The sequence below is a fragment of the Oryzias melastigma genome, linkage group LG7 (assembly GCF_002922805.2).
Source record: "Oryzias melastigma strain HK-1 linkage group LG7, ASM292280v2, whole genome shotgun sequence".
NCBI lineage: Eukaryota > Metazoa > Chordata > Actinopteri > Beloniformes > Adrianichthyidae > Oryzias > Oryzias melastigma.
In genome coordinates this window covers 3,893,965-3,915,435 of record NC_050518.1, presented here as the reverse complement: position 1 = coordinate 3,915,435, position 21,471 = coordinate 3,893,965, and the positions used below count along the sequence as shown (strand labels likewise).

General features: G+C 38.5%; 3 protein-coding genes across 5 annotated transcripts in view; all 3 read right to left on the bottom strand.

Annotated features, from left to right (window-relative positions):
• acot7 (acyl-CoA thioesterase 7) overlaps positions 1 to 4,974 on the bottom strand; it is a 49,045-nt gene extending 44,071 nt beyond the window's left edge. Inside the window, exons 1-2 of one of the 3 annotated variants that reach the window (XM_024292481.2) lie at positions 4,210 to 4,974; positions 99 to 216 (exon numbers count right to left, since the gene is read on the bottom strand). In XM_024292481.2, the coding sequence (XP_024148249.1) occupies positions 99 to 216; positions 4,210 to 4,259 (168 nt within the window). In that variant the 5' untranslated portion in view covers positions 4,260 to 4,974. Of the gene's footprint in view, positions 1 to 98; positions 217 to 2,162; positions 2,388 to 4,209 lie in introns of those variants that run through there. The other 2 variants (XM_024292480.2, XM_024292482.2) reach the window with 2 other exon arrangements.
• Positions 4,975 to 5,169: 195 nt separating this feature from the next.
• On the bottom strand, positions 5,170 to 6,721 carry LOC112159695 (transcription factor HES-2). The gene is made up of 4 exons (XM_024293927.2): positions 6,599 to 6,721; positions 6,419 to 6,514; positions 6,222 to 6,309; positions 5,170 to 6,132 (listed from the first exon to the last, which is right to left on the bottom strand). Exons 1-4 carry the CDS (start codon positions 6,686 to 6,688, stop codon positions 5,807 to 5,809), a joined length of 600 nt encoding a protein of 199 aa, XP_024149695.1. The 5' UTR covers positions 6,689 to 6,721; the 3' UTR covers positions 5,170 to 5,806.
• A 10,824-nt stretch (positions 6,722 to 17,545) lies between these two features.
• Positions 17,546 to 20,151, bottom strand: hes2.1 (hes family bHLH transcription factor 2, tandem duplicate 1). The gene is made up of 3 exons (XM_024293727.2): positions 19,763 to 20,151; positions 19,476 to 19,659; positions 17,546 to 19,383 (listed from the first exon to the last, which is right to left on the bottom strand). The coding sequence occupies exons 1-3, from the start codon at positions 19,850 to 19,852 to the stop codon at positions 19,052 to 19,054; spliced, it is 606 nt and encodes a 201-aa protein (XP_024149495.1). The 5' UTR covers positions 19,853 to 20,151; the 3' UTR covers positions 17,546 to 19,051.
• Positions 20,152 to 21,471: the final 1,320 nt, after the last annotated feature.

The following is a 21,471-nucleotide window of genomic DNA, read 5'->3' as shown; positions in this document are numbered from 1 at the left end:
TGTCTGTTATAAAACGACAGACCAGATCACCAATGGCAAACACTGATATGTGAGATTTGGAGGACAACAAATCTGAGATAGGCAGAACTGTTTCTTACCCCATCCTGAGTGTTGCAGTGTCGCGTGCTGACAATACATCCAGCTTCCTCGATCATTTTCAGAATGATGCCACCGTGGACGTTGCCCATGATGTTGGCATCATCTGGACGCATAATCCTGCATTTGGAGAGATTTGATGCTTAAATTTCTGGATGTCATCCGTCCAGTTCATGCATATAGATGTTCCATTTTGCTTATGTAAGCAGTAAATTCCCAAATATCCACAATCAATCCTACTCTGGACATGTTATACACAATTTTCACTGACAAATTTGAGGATTTATAGTAAAACATCTGCACAGGGATGCTTTTGCTTTTTAAATTGAATAATCAATGGAATGGATGAGGGATGCAAATTCTGAGAATTTAAAACCAATAAGTATCAGACGGAACTTTATTAATTATGATATTATAACCCAATTCAATCCCAATCATTCCAATAAAACCAGATTATCCTTATTTGTACAATAATGACATAAATAGGCCTAAGTGACCAACAGGTTATTTTGAAGAGTTTTCTGTGTGATCCTTAAAAAAAGGATGGATGATTCAGAAAAACCTCCAGGATGAAGTCAGTAAGGGCGACCATCTGCTGTGACCAGTTGGAGTTTGAGTGAGAACAGGACAGACAAAAAAAAACTTATGTTGGAAACAAATGAACAACTTCCTGCTTGGATATTTACCAAAAGAAGAAACTTGTTTCCTGAAACTCACAGGATTTCCCCAAATAAAGTCTCCTGATTACTGCTTTACTTTAGGCATGACTTGATGAAAAAACCAGAGATCTGAGTCAGGGGCAAAAACTGGGACAACTCTCAGTCCACATTGTGCCACATCCTCAAGAACACTATCCCATTCTCTCTGGCACTGACTTTTCTGAGTAAGCTAGACCCACACAGATCACCTTTATGCCTTAAATGTAAGTGATCATCTGCTACCTATATACATGTCTATGGAGTTGTCCAAAAACGTCTCATTTCTGGCTATGTGTCACCAAATAAATCACATTCTTACTGAGACGTAAACTTTGTAAAGGTCCAGGTCAGTGTTCAGGTTGCCACCAATTATGAAACTAGACAAGAATACGTTTAAGTTTTTTAATGAACTCCTTTTTCTATCATGAAAGTGCATTTTATTTCACTGGATTAGGAAAAAAACCTCCCAATGTAACCAAAGAATTGGCACCAAGTTAAGAAACAAAGACATAATATTTGTATGGATTTATAGCGCCCCCTGCTGGAACATTTATGGTGCTCTGGCTGTGATTATTCAAACGGGTTTAGGTTTGTTCCTCTTATCTGACTATTATATCTACTTGATATGACCTTCTCATATCTCCCTATTAATCTCACTTTCTGTTTTTCAGCACGTGTGTATGTATTAGGAGATTGTGCATATTTGAATGTTGGTCATTCTTACTATCTGTACCTGACCACGGACGATCTACCCTTTATTGTATTTTCATTTGTCTTAGCCCAGACTGCTGTGTTTTGTTTAGTCTTTTTATTTTCTTCTTCTCATTATGTTGTTTTGTACAAATAAGTAAAAATCTAACTAAAATATGATTAACAAAAGGAGTTACAATGTATCTGCTTCAGGTGCTAAAAATGTAACGACGAATCACAAAAGTGCGCTCCATAAAACGTCTGACTTAATTACATGATTCAGAATATTTATGTGCACATATGTGTACACACTGAGTTGGGCATGGAGGAGGTTCACAAAACAACACCATGAGATTTACTAAAAGGGTGAAGGATCAACCCACACACATGACACAGATGGAAAAATGACTACTTTCATTAAATAAACTCAAAATAAGGAGAATTAAAAAAGCAGAAAACAAAGACATAACAGGTAAGAAGGGGAAACTATGATCTGACAAAGACAATCTCAGTAAACTGAGGAAATATGGCAAAACGAGAACTTGTACTGGTAACAATTTGTGAACAGGAAAAGCAGGAAGTCAAACAACTAAATTAAACTAAATTCCATACCAAACGATCAAACAATGGATAGTCAGCTAGTATAAACAAAAGTACTGATACGTTTATGTGTCATACCGTATTATTTTATACTGGTAGTCCTGCTGGAGTCCAGCCTCGACCTCTTTCCTGACGTCCATGCTGCCCTGCTGCCACGACTGATTTTTTACTCTCTTAATCTCAATCTGCTGATGACTTCCTCAAAAGAACACATCTTTAAACACTTCCTGATTCACGGCTTTGGTCTCTGGCAGCATCTCTTTTGTGAAGTCGTCATTTTTAAACCTCTGTTATCATCAGTGAGGCATCTCTGCACGCTAACGCCCCACAAGTCATGACCAGTCAAACTGGAGAGACCTGATGAACAAAAGGACCTGCTATTGGCTAAGAGACCATGTGAGATGTGACAAAGCTTTGCACCAGAGAAAGTAATTTTATAAGTCAAAAGCAGAGTAGAAAAATGAGTAAACAGCATGACTGGCATACTGTAAAAGTTTCTTACACGCTTGTTTGTTTTAAGATTTTTTACGTTGGTTTCTCAGGAAATGACTCATCTTAGTTCTATTGAGGTAACAGGCTTTGTTTCTTAAGGTGTGGTAGAGATTAGCATGATGCGATACAAATTTCTCAGTTGAAAGTGCTTTTAATCTCCCATTTTTTCGATCTTAAGAGCATTTGTGAGTCTAAAGTTGTTTAATGTCACTTTTCTTTGGGGACTTACAGGGGTTAAAAAACATTTTAATGAGCTTCACAGATTTCCCAGGGATTAGTAAATTACACTGTATTCTTCTGGTGGAATTATCCAGCCTCTGACTATATCCCTGTATTTATAATGTTGCATTTAGAGTGTTTCAAACATTGGAATTCAGAGTTCTTCTACTTATGTTAGTCAATTTTGGTTTGAAAATAAGTTTAGTTTATTCTGAGCAAAAACTATTATATTTCACTTTGTTTAAAGTTGTACATCCTCATCCAAGAAAAAAAAAATAGATTTTTATCTTTAGTTTGTTCTGTTTTTTTTTTTCAATTCAAATGATGGAAATTCAAATTTTGCATTTGTCCTTTCACTAGTTTATGAAAAAAAATATTAATACAATTACAGTTTCCTCTAAACCTCTAAAAACTTGAAAGAAATGCAAAAATGTAGAAAAGACTGTTTTGTTGAAACATCCATTAATAATGATTGTGCTTTTGTGTCTGGCTAATGAAATCTGGAAACTTTAATGTGAATGTCCTGGACGTTTATGGAGGATTTGCTATTAGCATTTCTCATAGAAATTTAGCTCAGTAAACTTGAAAACAACGCAAAGAAAAAAAAGGAAAAGTGTGATGTCTCGTGAAAATGAAGAAAATGTGACAAAATTAAACAATTTTTTTTGAAATGTATTTTTGTTTTAATGTTTTCCAGATAAAACCCCCCACCTCCCAAAAAGAATGTTGCCTATCCTTGTGTAAATGCTGTGGATGCGGCACTGGGTGCAAAGTTCACACGCGCTCACTGAAGCAGGTCAACTGGCTCCCCCTACAGGCAGACAGAAAAAACTACTACTAATGCTTCTGGGAAATGCAGTTCAAAAACAGTGAAATAATTTTCCTAGATTACTCATTAATACTTTTGAATCGTATATAGATGATGATAATTTGCCTTTTTAATTGTATTATTTGCACAACAAAAATAAACAAACAATAACCAGGTAAATGACGAAGCTGACTAATGACTGGTTTATCATTTCAAACGGGTCTGGGTAGTTACAAGTATTTGATTTAGTGTAATTCTTTGCAGCCGCGCTCGTCTTTAGCAGATTAACCGGTTTTCCTCGTGAAGGTCGCTCCGTTGCGCACCGACAGCGCCGCTTACGTCAGCCCCAATCGCGAAACATCCGGTGTCATGATATCTTGAACAAAGTCCACATTGTTAAAAAAAATAGAATAAAATAAAAAATAAATAAACAACGTGTAGGCTATGTATACTGATGAATGTAATGCATTTTAACATAGGATTATGGGAGATTATAATCCATAGAGGACACGCTGTAGCCACGCCGGCCGGCCGGTCGCTGCGTTGTTCTTATCATTTTGTCGAACAACATCCGTGTTTCGTTTCGATGCGTCCCGAACATCCTACCTGCACAGCTGGAGGGGGGAGAGCCCTTCGTGGAGCTGCGGTGCCCACATGGTTTTGAGGAGCTCTGCGGGATTCCTGCGTGATGCGAAGGAAAGCGGACTCCGCCGGGCTGCTGCAACCGCGCAATGAGGAACAGACTGATGGAACAGAACTCAACCCGAGCAGATAGCGCTTCAGTTTGGCGCAATAATTGTGTGCAACATGTCTTAGTTCATGTTGTGCGTTTTAAATTAAAAAACGGTGCGCTTGGTCTATAGAATGTTTCTGTTTGGGGTTAAATGGGCAGGAACCGAACACATGTCAATGTGTCATACCTATTGTTGCCAGAAGAGGGCAGCAGAGACCACGTGGACGATAAAAACACTGGGGTTTTCTTTTCTTTTTTTTTTTCTAGAAAAAGCGAAGTTCACAAAATTTGTGGCAATTGTGAAATGAGTTCCAAATAAATAAGAGGGAGATAAACACGAATCACGATAATTATTAAATCGTGGATTATTATGAAAGCTATAGATCACATGTGATATTTTGGAGTTTCATAGCAGTTTTGTTGACTTTAAATGAAAAAACAAGCAGTTCTTTATGATAGATATGAAAATATGGTTTGGTTTTAAGGAATATACATTTGTCTCTGTAGAATTTCCCTAGGATAATTATAACATTGAAAATAAATATGTTTTGGTTTTCCAAAACAATCCCCAAAACGATGCAGAGAAGTCTGATAAACATGGAATCTTGGGGAAGAATTAATAGTATTGCAAAAGCCATGAGTAAATAAATTCAATGAATAGATGCTCAATTGTTTCACTCTCCAAGAACAACAGTTTTCAGGAATTCCAACCCGTTTTCTGAGCAATTACTTGGAGGGTACCTAGAGAGTTTGACTGTTCACATATGTCTGTAAAAGAAGCTTGTTGAAAATTGTATCTAAAGTTTCCAATTCTTCACTTTTTTTTCCTCAAAAAATATTGCTTTTTATTAACACATTCTATAGCTCCATTTTGAAATGTAGCCTATTTCGTTTATGAAGCGTGCCCTTTTTTATATCTTCACAGTGAGTTTTTTGTCAATTAAACAAAATTAATATTTATTTTTGTTTTAGAAATATGTATATAACTCGAAACCATTGTAATAGGAGCTCCATGAAGTGTGGACAAACGACAATTCAAGTAACCACGACATCGCAGTTTTTATTTTTGTACATCATATACAATATTTGCCAACAATTGCAAACATAAAGTTGATCCCATTAGAGATACACAATAAAAGACATTTAATGTCTACAGCTCATTTGCACAACCTCTGGACAGGTTGCGCAAATGTTTACACACATTGACCCTCGGGGTCTTACAGGGCTGTTTTAACGGCCCCTGATCACTCAGCCCAAATATAGGACTGAATATTTAACGTATACATACATGCGGAGTTACCAAAAAATACGACCGTCTACGTTTGTCGGCTCAAACAGGACAACAGACTCGTGCGCAAAACGTAAGTATATAATACTTAACCAGAAAGACTTAATGAAGAATTCATCAAAGAAGCAACGCGGTGAATCATATATAAAACATATTAATTTTACAGAGTTCCCAGCAGAAATCTACCAGGGTCTCCACACAGAGCCAGCAGGCTGCGCGCTCAGCGGCACCCGGGTGGGAGTTGCAGCTGAGCAGCTGCGCGGCGCGCTCTCCAGTCTGCTGCTGAAGCTGGATTTGAGTCTCTGGAGCTTCTGGTGAATCTCTGGATAAGTCATGGATCTTTGGGCGCAGCAGTTCTGGCAGGTTGGGGTGACTACCGCAGACATGGACTTCTGGACAAAGTCGTTAACCTGGCTGGAGGTCTCCTGGTCAAGTTTGGTTTTGGGAAGCATGGAGGAGACGCGCTGGAGGCAGGCTTTGTAACCCTCTCCGTAACTGTGCGCTGGATCTGAAAGGACAGATAAAGATTAGTTCTATTGTTAAAGAATTTTACGTATAGTTTTTACATTTGACCTAAAATCTCAAGTTAAAACTTACTTTTGGTGTTGACGGGGGGGATGTCACGCAGGAACCTCACGGTCATGTCCAGGATGTCTGCTTTCTCCAATTTGGAGTACCTGGTTTTCTGATGGCAAAAAAAGAACAGTTTTAGATTTAGTATATGAAATTATTGGATTAGAATTAATTAAAAGTAAAATGAAATAAAGAAAACCTTAAATATTGAAAGTACTCACATCTTTTCCTGTGAGAGGAAGGATGAGGTTTTTCAAGTGGTTTAGGCTGTCATTAATGCGGGCGCGCCTTCTCTTTTCCATCAGGGGTTTCATTGTCTGAAAAGAACGTCGAGAGTTTAGTTTTAAGACATTTGTCATAAAGAAAAATCTAGTGGTAGAAAATGCAGTCACGTCGCTTACCTTTCGGAGTTCAATGGCCTCTTTTCTTTTGGCTACAGTGAGCCTCTGCGTAAACGACGGAGGAGCTTCATAGGACATATTCGGAGTCATGTTCAGTTTGATCTTTTCAATCACGTGAGTGCTCGAAGCAGAAGACGAGACGAGACGAGTGGCCCTAACGGTCTGAACCCGCCGTATATATCCAGATCAGCGGCGTCGGTCTCCGTGCGTCACGGGTACGCCCCCAAGCCGGCACGGAACATTCGGATTGGTCCTGTATAGGATAGAAAAACAAAACCGAAGCATAACGTTTATTAGAATAACCATCTGTCTTTGACTTTAATCTATGCGTGTAGCTGCATGCGTCTCTAAAACCAAACCAAACAAAAGCTGCGTCAAAACGCAGAATGATCCGTGCGTAAAAGAGGACAAGACATTGGAAAACAATTTGTGTTCATCTCATCCAGTTATTCTCATACAAGATTGGTTTATTCTCATACAAGATTAGTTTATTCCCTATATTAATTCATAAAAAACGAACTTTATGAATCTAAACTTACAACAGTAACGGATGTGCAATGACGCATTACGCACGAGGTTTTTCTGACGCGTAAAACTCCACGGTTCGATTTTAATCTTCCACTCAGTTTATCGGTGTTTGTTTTACACATTTTATTTCTAAGTATATCATAAATATGATAATTACGTGTCTTCAATAAAAGTTTACACTTAATCAGGAGCATGCAGTAAATGCGTCCATGCCATAGGGGTCAGGCTTGAGTTAATAGAGCTGCGTTTATTCAAATACACACTTACTCTAATAACAAACCCAAGCCAAGCTTTCAAATAACATCTGCTCTTATTTTAACAATAGTTCATGTGAAGTTTTTGTTTAGCTTTTGCTTGGGGGGAGTATTTCCCCGTAGGGTGTGTGGCTGCTGACGCTTTAAAGCCAGACAGGTGGGGACCAAAAAGGGAGGTGAAGAAGAAGGTGTGATCACCATTTGAGCCCTTTCTTTTACGTATTTCTTTCCATTTACAATAATTTCCAAAATATTTTTAAAAATCTGAATTATTAGGATTTTTTTGTGGGGTTGACGAGACCTTTAGGTTTTAAAAATCCTTCATCAGGCGTAAACCAATCATCAAACAATAACTCAGAGATTTTTGAATTCAGACAAAAACCTTTGACAGCCCATCAAATGCCTGCGCACTCATGGGAACCACGCGCACAGCACGCGCCACAGAGACCAGATGGCGGTCTGTTACACTGATCTCAACTCCCTAGTCACCCAACCCCTCACGTGCACCCCACCCCCACCCCCCAGAGGCCCGGGCATCCACACACCCCGTCCCACGGAGGCTGTGTCCTCTCATCCTCGCTGGTGCAGAGGCAGCCATTGGATACGCGCATTTTTTCTTTCTGTTCTACAAAGTTTACGCGCACATGACACATGATCATACACGCAGCTGTGGCGTGGGTCCCCATCTGCATGCGTCTAATGGGTCCAGCTAAAAAAAAAAAAAAAACACGACTCTCACCCCCCACCCACTTCTTCTTTCTAAGCTTTACATTGGACAGTTTTAGCGTCCAAACTATCATAAATGAATTGTTTAGCACATTTAAAAAGTGATGACGAAAGCCAACGCTCAATCTGTTCCTCGAGATAAAGATGCTTGTCTGGGAGAGAAAAAATGCGCGGTCTTAAGTGCGCATCATTTACAATAAACACCGTGCGTTTTGATGTGACATGTGTGGCAAAAGAAACCATCAAAATAACTAAAAAACATGAAAAGATAAAGTTCAAGTTTTGTTTTACTAAATCATACAAAGTAAAGTTGATATTTGCAGAAGAACAGTTTGCACTTTTTCCTTTTTTAATTCGTATTGTATTCTGCTTCTTTTTTTAAATTTGGATATGTTGCAGTAACGGGACAAAAACAGGACAATCAATGCAAAAATTTAAGAATAAAAACTCCAATAAATAAACAAGCTAACGAATAAGTTGTTTACTGGACAGGTTTTAGTCGAGGTGATAAAAAAAAAACCCAAGCCCTGCCGTGAAATTGAGAGGCACACTTGCTGCACGCGTCCCTCTCCCACCGCTGGTGTAAATGGGGTGCTGATGGAGGGGGTGGGTCATGCATCTCCGTTTTCCTCTTACGGTTAGAGTCTTCTTTTGTCTTTTAGAGCAAATTCAGCGTCTCCAACCCATCTGGCCAAGCCGGATAACAGGGGACCTTTGTCTGACATGTGTGGCGAGCCTTCATGCTCATTAAACCAGGGAGGGATGCTGACTTTACTGCGATGATGAGAGGAACTGATGAACGCTTCCCCGGCATTTACTGCGGCATGCATCACATTTTTCTAATGTCAAAACTCACAAATACAGACAGGAAAACAAACAAACAAACACATTTGTCTAAATCACCCCTACTGCAGTGGAAATACAGACCCTTTCCAAAAAATGTGGTTATTCATTTCCATAATTTAAAAATTAAACTTTCATAGAATATTTATTTATTGCCCACTGTTTCATTCGCTTTAAATACATTTATTTAAATATATATATATGGGGTTCCAGATTATAAAACCCACACATACAAGAAAATAAGAATACTGTGAAGAAATCCTCTTTTTATTTCAGAATTTTACATAAAGATAAAGACAGGGATTATCACCAATCATTCAAATGAATGTATTTTCAAAATGAAATGTCCATCTTCATGGTCAGGGCCCAGGTCCTACTGGAAGATGAAATCTGCATCTCCATCCAGATGTCCAGCAGAAGGAATCATAAAGTCCTCTAGAACATTCTGGTAGACTGTTGTAGTGGTTTTGGATTGAAGAAAACAGTTTATCAACTTCAAAGCTGGACATTGCAGCCCAAATCACAACTGACAGTCAGATTTCACATTGGACCTCGATTGACCAGGGTTCTGCTCCTCACCAGTCTTCCTCCAAACCTTTGGACCTTGGTTCCCAAATAAAATACTCCTTACTTACATCAGAAAACAGGGGCTTAGATCTCTGGACAAGAGTCCAGTCCTTCTCCTCTCTCCAGTTGAAACGTTTCCTCCATTGGCCCAGTAAGTAGCCCATGAGTCTGAATGTGGTGGTTTTTTAAGCTGTTCCTCCACCTCATTCTACTCTTTCTAGAAGTCTTCCAAGTTTTTGAATCTTGTTCTTCTGACAATTTTCTGAACCCCACAGCCATCTCTTTTGCTGCTGAATCTTCTCCTGGCACATTTTGCCCTTCCATTAGATTTTCTGTTGATCTGCTTGGACACAGTGCTCTGTGAACAGCCAGCCACCATAACTCTGAACTTTTGTGTCTTACTCAGATTATGGAGATGATCCACGATGGCCAGTTGTCAAGTCTAAAGTCTTCACCAAATTAAACCAAGCTGAGACAATTTAACCAAACTCAATCCGTTTAATGGCATCTAGGGAACGGTGCTATGAGTTTAGTAGTTAGTGAAACTCAGTTTAAAACTTATGTGTCTCGAAAAATTTGGGCAGATTTATACTATTCTTTCTGAAATCTTGTTTTTGCAGATTTATCAGCTGGAACCCCCATTTATGCAAAAAATTAAAAAAAATAATTGAACGACAGGGCCTGGATGTTTATATTCTATCATGGAATTGTGGAAATAAGTAGCGTTTTGTGATATTCTAATCTTTTTGAAAGGGTCTGTATGAGAGCAACAATGAATGAGTATATTTCTAATGAAGGCACGTCATTGCCTGCATACTTTGGATTAATGTGCGGTGCATGCTTGATTTGTTTTTAAAGCACATGGGCTCTTTTGATACACTATTTAAACAGAAAGTGAAGTCTGAAATCTGGTAAGAATGTAAGCGTGAATCAAGATAAATCAGAATTTATTTGTCAGAAAACTTGAAAGGAATGGTAACTTAAATCATAATGAAAAGCCCTCTGTGGCAGAAAGCCATATTCTTACGTGAGTCTCTCACATAGTAAGATATACCCAGACAATGCCAAGTTTTTTTAATGCAAAATTTTGGATTTAACCATTTCTGCCTCAGTTGTGTTTCTTAGATCAGCCGAATATTTGTAAGTTCTGAGAAGGCGATTGTCAAAGCTCCAACTGACAGTCCAGCAGTCAGTCTTTTCTACTCCTTAAATGGCTGCATCCATCCATCTATGTTGAACTTCAATAGACCCATCAAATCTTTAACATAATCAGCATTTTATCACCTTTAAAGCAACAATCAAAGATAAACCAAACAGGTTAAATTATGGTCTGTAATGGACTCAGTAAATCTGTTAAGTCAGAACTTAACAGATAATAATAATAAAGAAGTGTTTCAGTTTTCCTAACAATGATAGACAAGCTTCTGACAAAGTTTTGACTCAAAACTATTCTTTTTTTAATGGTGTTAAAACGGTTTTTAAGTGTTTGGTTTCTCTGAGCTAGAAATGACTGTTGAACTAAGGTTTAAATTACATGTATGTGTTTTTGAAGGAAAATCAACAATAATATTGCAGGAACTTTGACAAAAAACAAAGATTTTAATGCTTATATCACCAAGGACATTAAAATTTTCTTCAAGCATGCAGCTATGTGGCCCCTCGACAGATTGGCGGCCTGGCCAGGATGTACCCTGCATTTGCCCAACAGTAGTCTGGCGACCCTGTGACCCTTAAGGGGATTCAGTAGGTTACATGGATGGATGGATGGATGGAAAATTGTTAATTTCAAGCAATCATAGCAAGAATAATGCATACACACGATATTAATAAAAAAAAAAATGTAAACATAGGATACTTTAGCACACAATTGATTGGGAAATACTCATATGTTCACAGAGTAACTAATGCAATTATTAATTCTACTCCTAAATTAGTTCTTTTGTATATGGAACATGACACAATGAAACCATTAACTCTTCAAGATTATCACAAGAAGATCAATAGATAAGTTAGGGTATATGATTATAGACTTCTGACTTGACTTGTAAGTTTTTGAGAAATAAATTCAAGGAGACTATTTACTCTGCCTTCTGTTTGTTTGGACTGACGAGCAATTTGTTTAGCTGCACTGCAGACATTTGTTCTGCATCCACTCTAATCTGTTGGATGTAGTGACAGAGTTCATTGATCCATATTTACCTGTTGTGAGTGAAATATGTAGATCTGTAGTCATAGATTTATATAAATCAGCTGGCCTTGAGGAAGCATCTACAGATTGAACAAAAGAGGTCCAAAGATGGACCCCTGGGGGACCCCACATGTCAAGTTCATTTTGTCTGAAATGAGAGAAGACATACGATAGAACTCAAACTGTTCAAGAGCAGTATTAGAGATGCCTTCTGAGTCTTTCAGTCTCTGTATAGAATGAAGGGGTCATCTATGTCAAATGCAGCACTCATTGGACACTTTGCTTTAGGGCGAGAATAGTGAAGGAAATAGGGCACTACCATTCAGAAAACTACACAGAGTCAGTCTGAAGAAACCCCAATAAGTGAGGGGAGTTGTGTGTGGGGGAGGGGGGAATCAAACATCATTTAAAAATCAGAACAGAAGGGGTTCACTCCCCCTCAAGATGCCGTTTGTAGAACAGTATTAACAAACCTTTTATTTATATGTACACCGTTTTACAGACTACACAAGACAACCCGAATAGTGCACTATCCAAAAATGGCACTTGGTTGCTAAGCAGTGAAAGACCTATATGTGGTTGAGAATTCTTTATCTACTGTCATTACATTCATGCTTTGTACAGAAATTCACAATGTCACATTCAAACAAACACAGGAACTTTGGTTTTAGATCATTCTTTATCATTTATTTTGTACAGGCAATTGCTAAACAACAAATGTATCCAATGTGGATGAATATATGTATATATATATGATCTAAAAAAGTAAAACAAGTTGAAAATTAACAACAATGGATGATGTGACAACACATTAACGCATTTATAATTTCACTCTAACTTAAATAAAATGCATCAGTGAGTTGAAATTTTGCTGCGTGTTTATAATTAGCAAATACATTTTACAGTATAAAAATGACATCATGCATTCCAGGTGTAACAAGGAGCCAGGGTCCCTAGGATCCACGTTCAGTATTTTGGAGAGGTAGGTGGCTGGCAGACAAGGGTCAGAGAGAGGCGGGGATTGAGGATCAGGCAGAGAGAGATGATGGAAGTCCGCTCTGAATTGTAGGCCAGAGACACAAACCAGACTTAGGACCGAGGAGAACTCAGTGCTCTGACTAAATACTGTCTTTAAGGAGCCCTGAGTCTAAAGTAACCAACACCTGCTTGAGCTGGAATTTATTGAAGACTGGGGGCAGACTCTTCCTGGTGGGGGCGGTTCACATCGTGCTCACGACAGCTTTATACGACCCGCTCGTTTTTGTGGGTATGGGAGGGGCTGTATTTAAAGAATTACTCTTAAATGCATAAACGGATGAAGGACCAACCCTCTTTAGGGTTCTTTATAGAGAGGAATGAACAGTATAATACACTTAACCCTTCCGCTCTCTTTGAGGTCCAGATGACTCCAACCACATATTGATATGTGATTCCTTCCATGACAAATGTGGACAAGATTTTATGTCTGCCATGGACATTAGTGAAACTCAAAATCAATGATAAAAAAAGTTCAGCCCACTGTCTTGTGGGGTCCGGATGACCCCACTTTTAATGTAAACAAACTAAGGAGAGAGGAATGGTTAAAACTTCAAAAAGTAGAATTTTCATGATACAGCCCCTTTGAAGGAATGATACAAGGTCATTTGACGACATGCTTTAACAAAAACAATAGCAGTTTTTTACAGAAACTTTTCTTTATTTCTAACAGATGTTTGTGTGAAAAAGGAGTTTAAACGAGTCAACATGAAAGTTTCATCTGGAGGTTAGTGGGCTATGTTTTATTCACATTCAACCGTTTCAGATACAAACAATTTTAATATGTTCTTTAAATTGTTTCAAAAATCATTGTGTTTGAGAGGCATTTGACTCACTGAAAATCACGAGTTACTACAAGCTGTTAAGTAATTAGTAATAAATGCCAAAAAAATACAGCAGCAAAAAACATAAAAGCAATTAAATCAAATGAAAGGAATTTTAAAATGATTGTTTTTAGATGCCTTTAAAAGAGATCAGAGAGTCCACTGATCTTAGGGAGGAAGTTCCAGAGGGAGGGGTGTCCCAGCTACAACCCTTTGCTTATCTGCATCTGCAGACCATAATCTCATAATCTCACGGATCAGCTGGGGGCATGAGTCTGTAGAAACTCATGAATGTAACCTGATACCAGGTCTGATTGTTTAGACCTTTTTAAGTTAAACCCAAAATCTTAACATGGAAACTGGTCATGATGTGGAGCCAGTGTAGTTTTATCAAGGGAATGATGTGCAAATATTCAGAGGAAATGTGTTCTCAGCCTTGCCGGAGCGCAATGGACAACCTGAAGATTAAAGGCAAGGCATTTGAAGCATTCTGTCTATTCGTTTTTTTAATGGTTTGTTTATATTGCACCTTATGTGAACAATACAAATGGAAAACTAAACTAATAAACATGAACTGAACTGCTGAAAAATAAGACAATGTGATTTTCTACTTAAACATGCAAAGATGGAGTTACAGTAATTACAGATGATGAAAATACTGCATGAGGGAGCATCTTTCTCTCAGATTTTGATACTGTTGGACTTTGCTTGGAATAGTTTAGTGTTAAACAACACCAGAACTAGAGACATGAGAGTCTAGAGACAGTTTAGGATCCAGAGTTACCCCAAGGTTCCTGAGTAATGAACAACGTAAGTGGGCGATGATTCGAAATTGTTCCAGGGAGACATTTTAAGCGGAACAAACAAGAACATAAACAATACGAATTATAAATACAAGACCACATAAATGTGTCAGTCTAACATGTTAAATGTCAAATGTTAAATTAATTTACTGTAACTACATAACTACGAGCATGGTAACATAAAATACAAACTAAAGTTCACTGCAGCTCATTGTCATTTATTGTATTGTTGCCATTAACTGTTTTTATTTATCCATTAATTTATTTTTTGTATTTGTTGCAGTGGGAAGACATGGTCTCCAGAATGGGTGGAAAAAAATGAACTCAAAAAAATAAACATCAAAGGGACCTCTGTTCAACTGATTGACCGTTGAAAATTTTCATTATTGTTGTTGTTGTGTCACTGCTTTTTAAGTGTTGTTAATAAATTTTAAAAAATTGAAAAGGTGTAATCTAGATATTTTATTGCTTAACATGCACACATGTATGATTTACCATAGACGTAGGACCCAATTGCTGTATACATATAATCAATATAAACTATTTGTCACTAGAAAAGGTGTTTATAAATCCTAAAATATGCTAAATTCCCACCCAAAAGCCAGGCGATGTCCGCCATATTTTGTTCTTGCCGCAAGAAAGCTTGCCCTGTGAACAAATGTTGCTATTTTATGATTTCAGAAGCTTTTTGAGGAAAAGTGTAACGAAACAAACTATGAACTGTACGTCCAAAATAAATGTATCTTATGATGGGCACATTTTTTGCTAGAAATGTTCCAAAATAAAGATTAGTCCACAAAATATTTTATTCTGAGGGATTTTCCACTGAAATAAGAGTGAATATACCTCCATGTTTATAGCAACACGGTCTCAGTAAAATGCGTACATATTCCACGACTTTGCACTCTGAAATACCGTGTATAATATACTCCAAGCGCCGGCGTACAATATCCACGACTTTTTAGGTTTCGTTTTGATCACGTGGTCAGAAATCCTCCAGCTCTTTTCTAAATGACGTTGTTCCTGGTTAAGTTTAGGATTACGGTTATGGTTAGGGTTAGAAAAGCAAATTGTTCGTTTGTGGGGCTGTCTGTGATGCTCAAGGCTCCACCAGGGGACGTGTCAAACGTGGAAAACACATTTAACGCATTTAGGACCGCGCATATTATATGTACACAAAAACCGGTTTTGGCGTATATTATACACGGTATTTCCCAAATCGTGGCATATGTACGCATTTTACTGAGACTGGGCTGTTTATAGCTCACGACAGGCAGTAACTCAAAAGTCACGTGATCAGCCTCCATAGAAAATGCATGAGAAAATGAAATATAACCATTCCACAATTTAAACCTATTTTATTTCTGTAAAACTGCTATGTTTGACTCCGTGGACAAACATGGGTACTACAAATTTTGGCATGAAACTGGGTTGTCATCACACTGAAACCCTTTTTAGATCACTGGGCTGCTGGAGCCTATCCTAACTACTATTGGAGAAAGGCAGGGAACTCTGGAAAGGGTGCCAGTCTGTTGCAGGGCCACACAACCCACGCATGGTTTTGGAATGTGGGAGGAAGCCGAGGAAAACTCACACATGCACCAGGAGAACATGCAAACTCCAAAAAAGGTCCCAGATGGGATTTGAGGGATTTCTACTCCACCATGAAACCCTCAGCTGTAACAGACACACTTCATAGTTTAAATTGGAGTCTTTCTGATTAAAATTGCTTCAAACATTCCAGAGAATTACTTTGATTCACACTGATGGTATTTGTATTGCTCCAGCACTAAAACCTTTGAGAATGTTAAGCTGCTCTAAGATTGAAGAGAAATAAGAAAGTCAGTTGTGCAGGGAAATAAAGCTGAATTATTTGACTAAGAAAATCTTAATATGTGTGATGATTCATTGAAAGATGATCATTTCAATAACTTGGAAGTAAAAACTAAAATAGGAATAAGATCCAACAAAGCAAGATGATAATGAATCTGCTCGCTTTCAAGTGTCAGATGAGACGGACAGAAGAGGTTAAATGATGATATGTGGGTTTTTTTGTTTGTTTGTTTTTTTTGTAGCCACACAAATGATCACTGAGTTAAAAATAAACCACTTTCTTACAGGCAAATGTGTTTTTTTTTTGTCTTTGACCATCTCTATAAAACAGTGATCCAAACCTGCTTATTGCAACAGTCAAACCAAAATTAAAGACTGACGTTGTAGATATTTTATGAATACTGGAAATTCATATCAGGAATACCACAACAAAACATGTAAAGTTTCTTTCATTTTTGACTGTTAAATGGGTTTATGTAACAGATGTGAGGATATTATGGTTCACAGCTTGTAACCTAGGCAAGCTTCTTTACTCTTTTCTGTGGGATTGTGTGTTGATTGTGTGAGGCTGCACCTATTAACCGCTGCTTGTTGAAGTGACCAAAACTTCAGTTTAAATGTAGACTTTTTTTAATAAAAACTTTGATGAAATGTACAGAATACTCTGAGTGACAACACCCTGTAAAATTGATTTCACAAATATAGTCCCCTTGGTGGACCTTGTGTGGCTTCAGTCCAATATTTTTCAGGACAGGAGAAACTCCCTAATGGTCTTTAATACCTTAAATGGTCGTCTTCACAAAATCTATATTTTCATTGGTCCTGCCAGTAATATAATGTATAGCTTTGTTTTTTCAGTGGAAAAGTACTGATAAGATCCTTGAAGCTTCCGCTAATTGGTATCAACTGGTCTGGAGCTCCATGTGGGTTAATGTAACAATGCCTTCATATGTTAATAACAAAGAGTAACCAAGTAAAAAGGACCTTCCTGTAACATAAAATAAAATAATAAAAAGCCTTCATTTAGTATAATAAACTCTTCAATTGTCAACCAACAAAACGATCTGATCCCATGACTTTTGGAGGATGCAACTTCTGACTCAGCAGTCTGATGAAATCCAAGTGTCTGGGCTTCTTCCAAAAGCAGAAGTGTTTTTGGAGCTAAATGTCATCATTCCAGAGACCAGAAGCTCTCATTCTTTTCCAATTCAGTTTAAAAGGAAAGATTGAAAGATTGACGCAGATTAAGCCAGCCATGGAGTGCAGTGGGGGGTAGTGTGAGAGAGTTTGGGGTGACATATCCCTCTGAATCCCTAAAATTAATAGAAAACCATTCTACCTTCATATCAGTTCATCTATCCATATATATCAATGTCTTATTTGGATTTGAAAATCGATTTTTTTAAGCAATCAAATCAAGAATAATCCATAAACAAGACAACCAACAGATGTTTATATTCATACAAAGACATATCAAACATCGGGTAATTCGTCCTAAATTGTGAGTTTTATCATGAATGTACTTCCTGAACAAACCCTCCGCATTTGCTTGGGGCTTGCTTGGGACAGGAACATGCAGGACACTAGTTTGTGCCTTGTTGAGGCTACATGTATCTTTTTTATGTGTATTTATCCATGTGTCTGTTTATCAATCCTTATGCTTGTTTGTTTTTTTATCATTTGTGTTTGTTTTGGATGGTTTTCTGGAGCTTTTTTTTTTTGTTGCAATTTTACTTCTTTAGTTAATTGTGGATTTTTGTGGCCCATCATGTTACCTTGCCCCCTCATGGCTGTCCAGTCTTGTTAAAAATTCTGTTGTTTCGTTTATTTGGTCTGTTAGATTTTCATACTTTTCATTTTACTTGGTCATCCAACCAGGACCCAATACTTACATCACTGGTGAAAATACGATAATCAAATGTGTTCCCTAACAATAAGGGAGTTTCAAACGCAAAGAATTTATTTTTAGCCTTAATTTTTCTTAAAAGTTAGATTTTTTTTGTGTTAGTCTTTGTTGTTTAGAGTTTTCAGAAAACTTAAATATTTAATTATAATAGTTTTTTATTTTATTTTTTCATTTTTCTTTCAGTAACTTACATTGTTCAATTACGATTCTCTAATTATTATAAATTTGTCAGGCATCAAGCAGCTTTAGTTCTTTGTCATTCCTAATTGCACTGATCTGAGCATTTCCTCTCCCACCACTGGCGCTGCTTTTTCCCACACATTTTTTGGCGGCAAGAGGCGCCTCACATCAGCAACAATAGAGCAGCTGCTCTTCAGCATCAATGGGATCTGGCTGACCTCTGGCTTTCCGAGTTTGCGCGCCCTTTTCCATCTCTTTCACTTCCCTGAGAATCCTCTTATTAGGGCGTCTGGGGTTAATGATCCATCTTAAATCTTTCAGCCAGCACAAGAGCAAAGATCAAGCAACACAACCATCGAGGTACTATGTACATTTATTTGAAACCCTTTGTCAAAGACAAACATTACAAGTCTCACGAAGCAAGGTCTGCATGCAATAATAAATAATGTAACACATGGTGTTTACAGAATACTCTGTTGCACAGACCAAAATACTTTTAAGTCTACAGTGCAACCCTCAAACAAAGTAACCCTTGGGGTTTTACAAAAGTGTTGTCTACAACCCGTATCTTTGAAACCCCAAAGAGGATTGCGTATTCAAAAGTTCACAGACTTCTATCAGGCCTGTGGTCTGTGCCCTCTGGCGCCGGACGCAACATTATTAAAATGTTGAATTAACTTCAACTCATCTTGTATCTTAAAACTACCTTTGTAAGTACAAAATACAGTTAAAATTTAAATATATGAGAGCTAAATGTCCATTGAGTCTACCAAGGTCTCCACATGGCAGCGCTGACCGGCTGCGCGCCAGACTGCTGCGCTCTGTTGGGAGTTGCGGCTCCGCTGCTGCGCGACTGGCTCTCCAGTCTGGAGCTGAAGTTGGATTTGAGGCTCTGGAGTCTCTGGTGGATCTGAGGGAAAGCCCTGGAGCTTTGCGCGCAGCAGTTCAGGCAGGTTGGCGTGACGTTGGAGGTCATGGATTGCTTGATGAAATCCTGCACTTTTTGGCACGCGTCCTCATCCAGGGTCGTTTTGGGAAGCAGAGCGGAGACGCGGTGGAGGCAGGCTTTGTAACCTTCTCTGTAGCTGTCTGCTGAGTCTGGAGGGAAAAATTAGAGAGGTGGATTAGTGGATGGCCTTCAGATATTAAAAATGGTCATAATCGTTTGGAAAAGTCTGTATGATGCTCACCTTTGACTGGGGAAGACGGGAGGTCTCTCAGGAAGCGCACTGTCATTTCCAGAATGTCAGCCTTTTCCAGCTTGGAGTACCGTGCGTTGTCTTTGCCGACCAGAGGCAGGATCAAACTCTTCAGGTGGTTCAGACTGTCGTTGATGCGAGCGCGTCTTCTCTTCTCCAGCAATGGTTTCAGAGTCTGGAAAAAGTGAAGGAAATGCGTCATTTGGCTGCGATACACATCGAGTGGAACACAAATCCATTGCGCACAAACAGCGCGGGGTTTGGGGCATCTTTCTTACCTTTCTGAGTTCGTTTGCCTGTTTCCTCTGGGCCACGGTGGACCGCGCAAGGAGAGGCTGGCCGGCCTCAGCGCTGATGCTGGGACTCATGCTGTTTGCTGCCGTTTTTTAATGCTTTTTGAGTGAAGATGTTTGTTCTCGGAGCGGCTGAGCTCAAGTCTGCTGCAAAGCTGACGGGCTTCCTATTTATGTGGCTCGGGGGCGTCAGAGGGGAGGGACCACAAGCCACTGTGCGGGAGAATGGACACGGGGGGGGGCAATGCCCCTGGGAAGATATAGCTCCAGTCTTCTTGACCATCTGTCCTCCACGATGCGTCTGTAAACTGGAATGCGGAGTTTTCTGATCATGTTGGGCTTTTTTCTTGTTCAAAACTGAAGCTTTCAGCCAAGATTAAATTACACAGGCGACTCAAAAGGGAGGGCTTTGACAGCACTGGTGTAACTTATCTTTATTGTATTTCAGTTAAGGACGATGTTTTCATGTATTTTACATTATGAGAATAAATGTCATAGTTTGATGGGGGATTTTTCCTTTTTTATTCATAAATCAAACTGTTGTTAAACAGACAATGAAATTATTTATTGTTAATTACAGAATGTTAAAAGATCATTTAAATTATAGGTTATATTTCAAATATAAAATTGAATTGAGAAAGTCTGCATAATCTCGATCTATTTTATGTTTTGATCTATGGAGTCAAAGCAAAATCTGTGGGTTTACTTTAACCAGGGGTAAAAACAACTATGTTAAAAAATACAAATGAGAGATTCTGAACTAACAACTATGAATTAATCAGACACCCAAGCCACGCCATGTTTGGATTAACATCTACTTAAAACCCCCATGGCACTCGTATGGCGTTTACCTGCAAGTAGGAGGAGCCTCTTTGCTTCAAAGATGTATTTTTTAATGCATTTATTCAAAGAAACAGCAATGCGGAAAAACAAAAGAACATTTTAAAGTTGGCTATTAATAAAAAATAAACCATTTTTTAAATATCTGAAACCACTTTAGAATCTGTGAAATATTTATTTAGGATCAATTCTCCAAACTCAGATCGATACAAATCTTAACACTAGTTGATTTTGTTTGTTTAATTGTTTTTTTTTCATATATTATATAATGCCTGTTGTGCTAAGATCTTGTATTTTGGGGGGTTCTCCTTCAAAAAGAAGCGCACCTCGGTGTTGAAACTCACGCGTTCGGCACGCGCCACAACGAGCGCAACAGATGGGAACCCCCCTCCTCCCACTCCCCCCTTCATCTCCGCAGTCTCTACGGACATCACACACCCAACCCCCCTCTCCCACCACCACTACTCCCTCTATCACTCAGCAGTTGAACGTTCCCACCATCACGATCCAAATGGTTCAACATGCCTGCATGTTTTTGTCTTTTTTTAAGAAGGGGGATTTCAGCAAATTGGTGCAAAGGGGCACATCAAATGTTATTTCTCAAAACACTTCAATAATTTTGTCTCATGTTGTCCTCAACGCTTCAAATTCAACTTATTTTGTTTAAGATGCGATTGTAACACATGTCAGTTTTACGCACAGGATTTGCGCGCACCGTTCTTTGGCGCATCCGACCGCGGGAGGTTTGCATCCCTCTGTTACTGTCTTTACTCGTCCAAGAACTAAGGTGCCACTAATAAAAAGTTCATGTTTTGAAAAAGATAATGCCCCGAACGCATGATGCGCCGCTAGCT

Excerpts from the sequence above, each read along its gene's own strand:
- LOC112159695 (XM_024293927.2), bottom strand. The coding sequence starts at position 6,688 with ATGACTCCGAATATGTCCTATGAAGCTCCTCCGTCGTTTACGCAGAGG. Across the intron at positions 6,515-6,598 it reads AGGCCATTGAACTCCGAAAG|ACAATGAAACCCCTGATGGA; the intron begins GTAAGCGACGTG and ends CGTTCTTTTCAG. Across the intron at positions 6,133-6,221 it reads CCCCCCCGTCAACACCAAAA|ATCCAGCGCACAGTTACGGA; the intron begins GTAAGTTTTAAC and ends CTGTCCTTTCAG.
- hes2.1 (XM_024293727.2), bottom strand. The coding sequence starts at position 19,852 with ATGAGTCCCAGCATCAGCGCTGAGGCCGGCCAGCCTCTCCTTGCGCGG. Across the intron at positions 19,660-19,762 it reads AGGCAAACGAACTCAGAAAG|ACTCTGAAACCATTGCTGGA; the intron begins GTAAGAAAGATG and ends CACTTTTTCCAG. Across the intron at positions 19,384-19,475 it reads CCCGTCTTCCCCAGTCAAAG|ACTCAGCAGACAGCTACAGA; the intron begins GTGAGCATCATA and ends TTTTCCCTCCAG.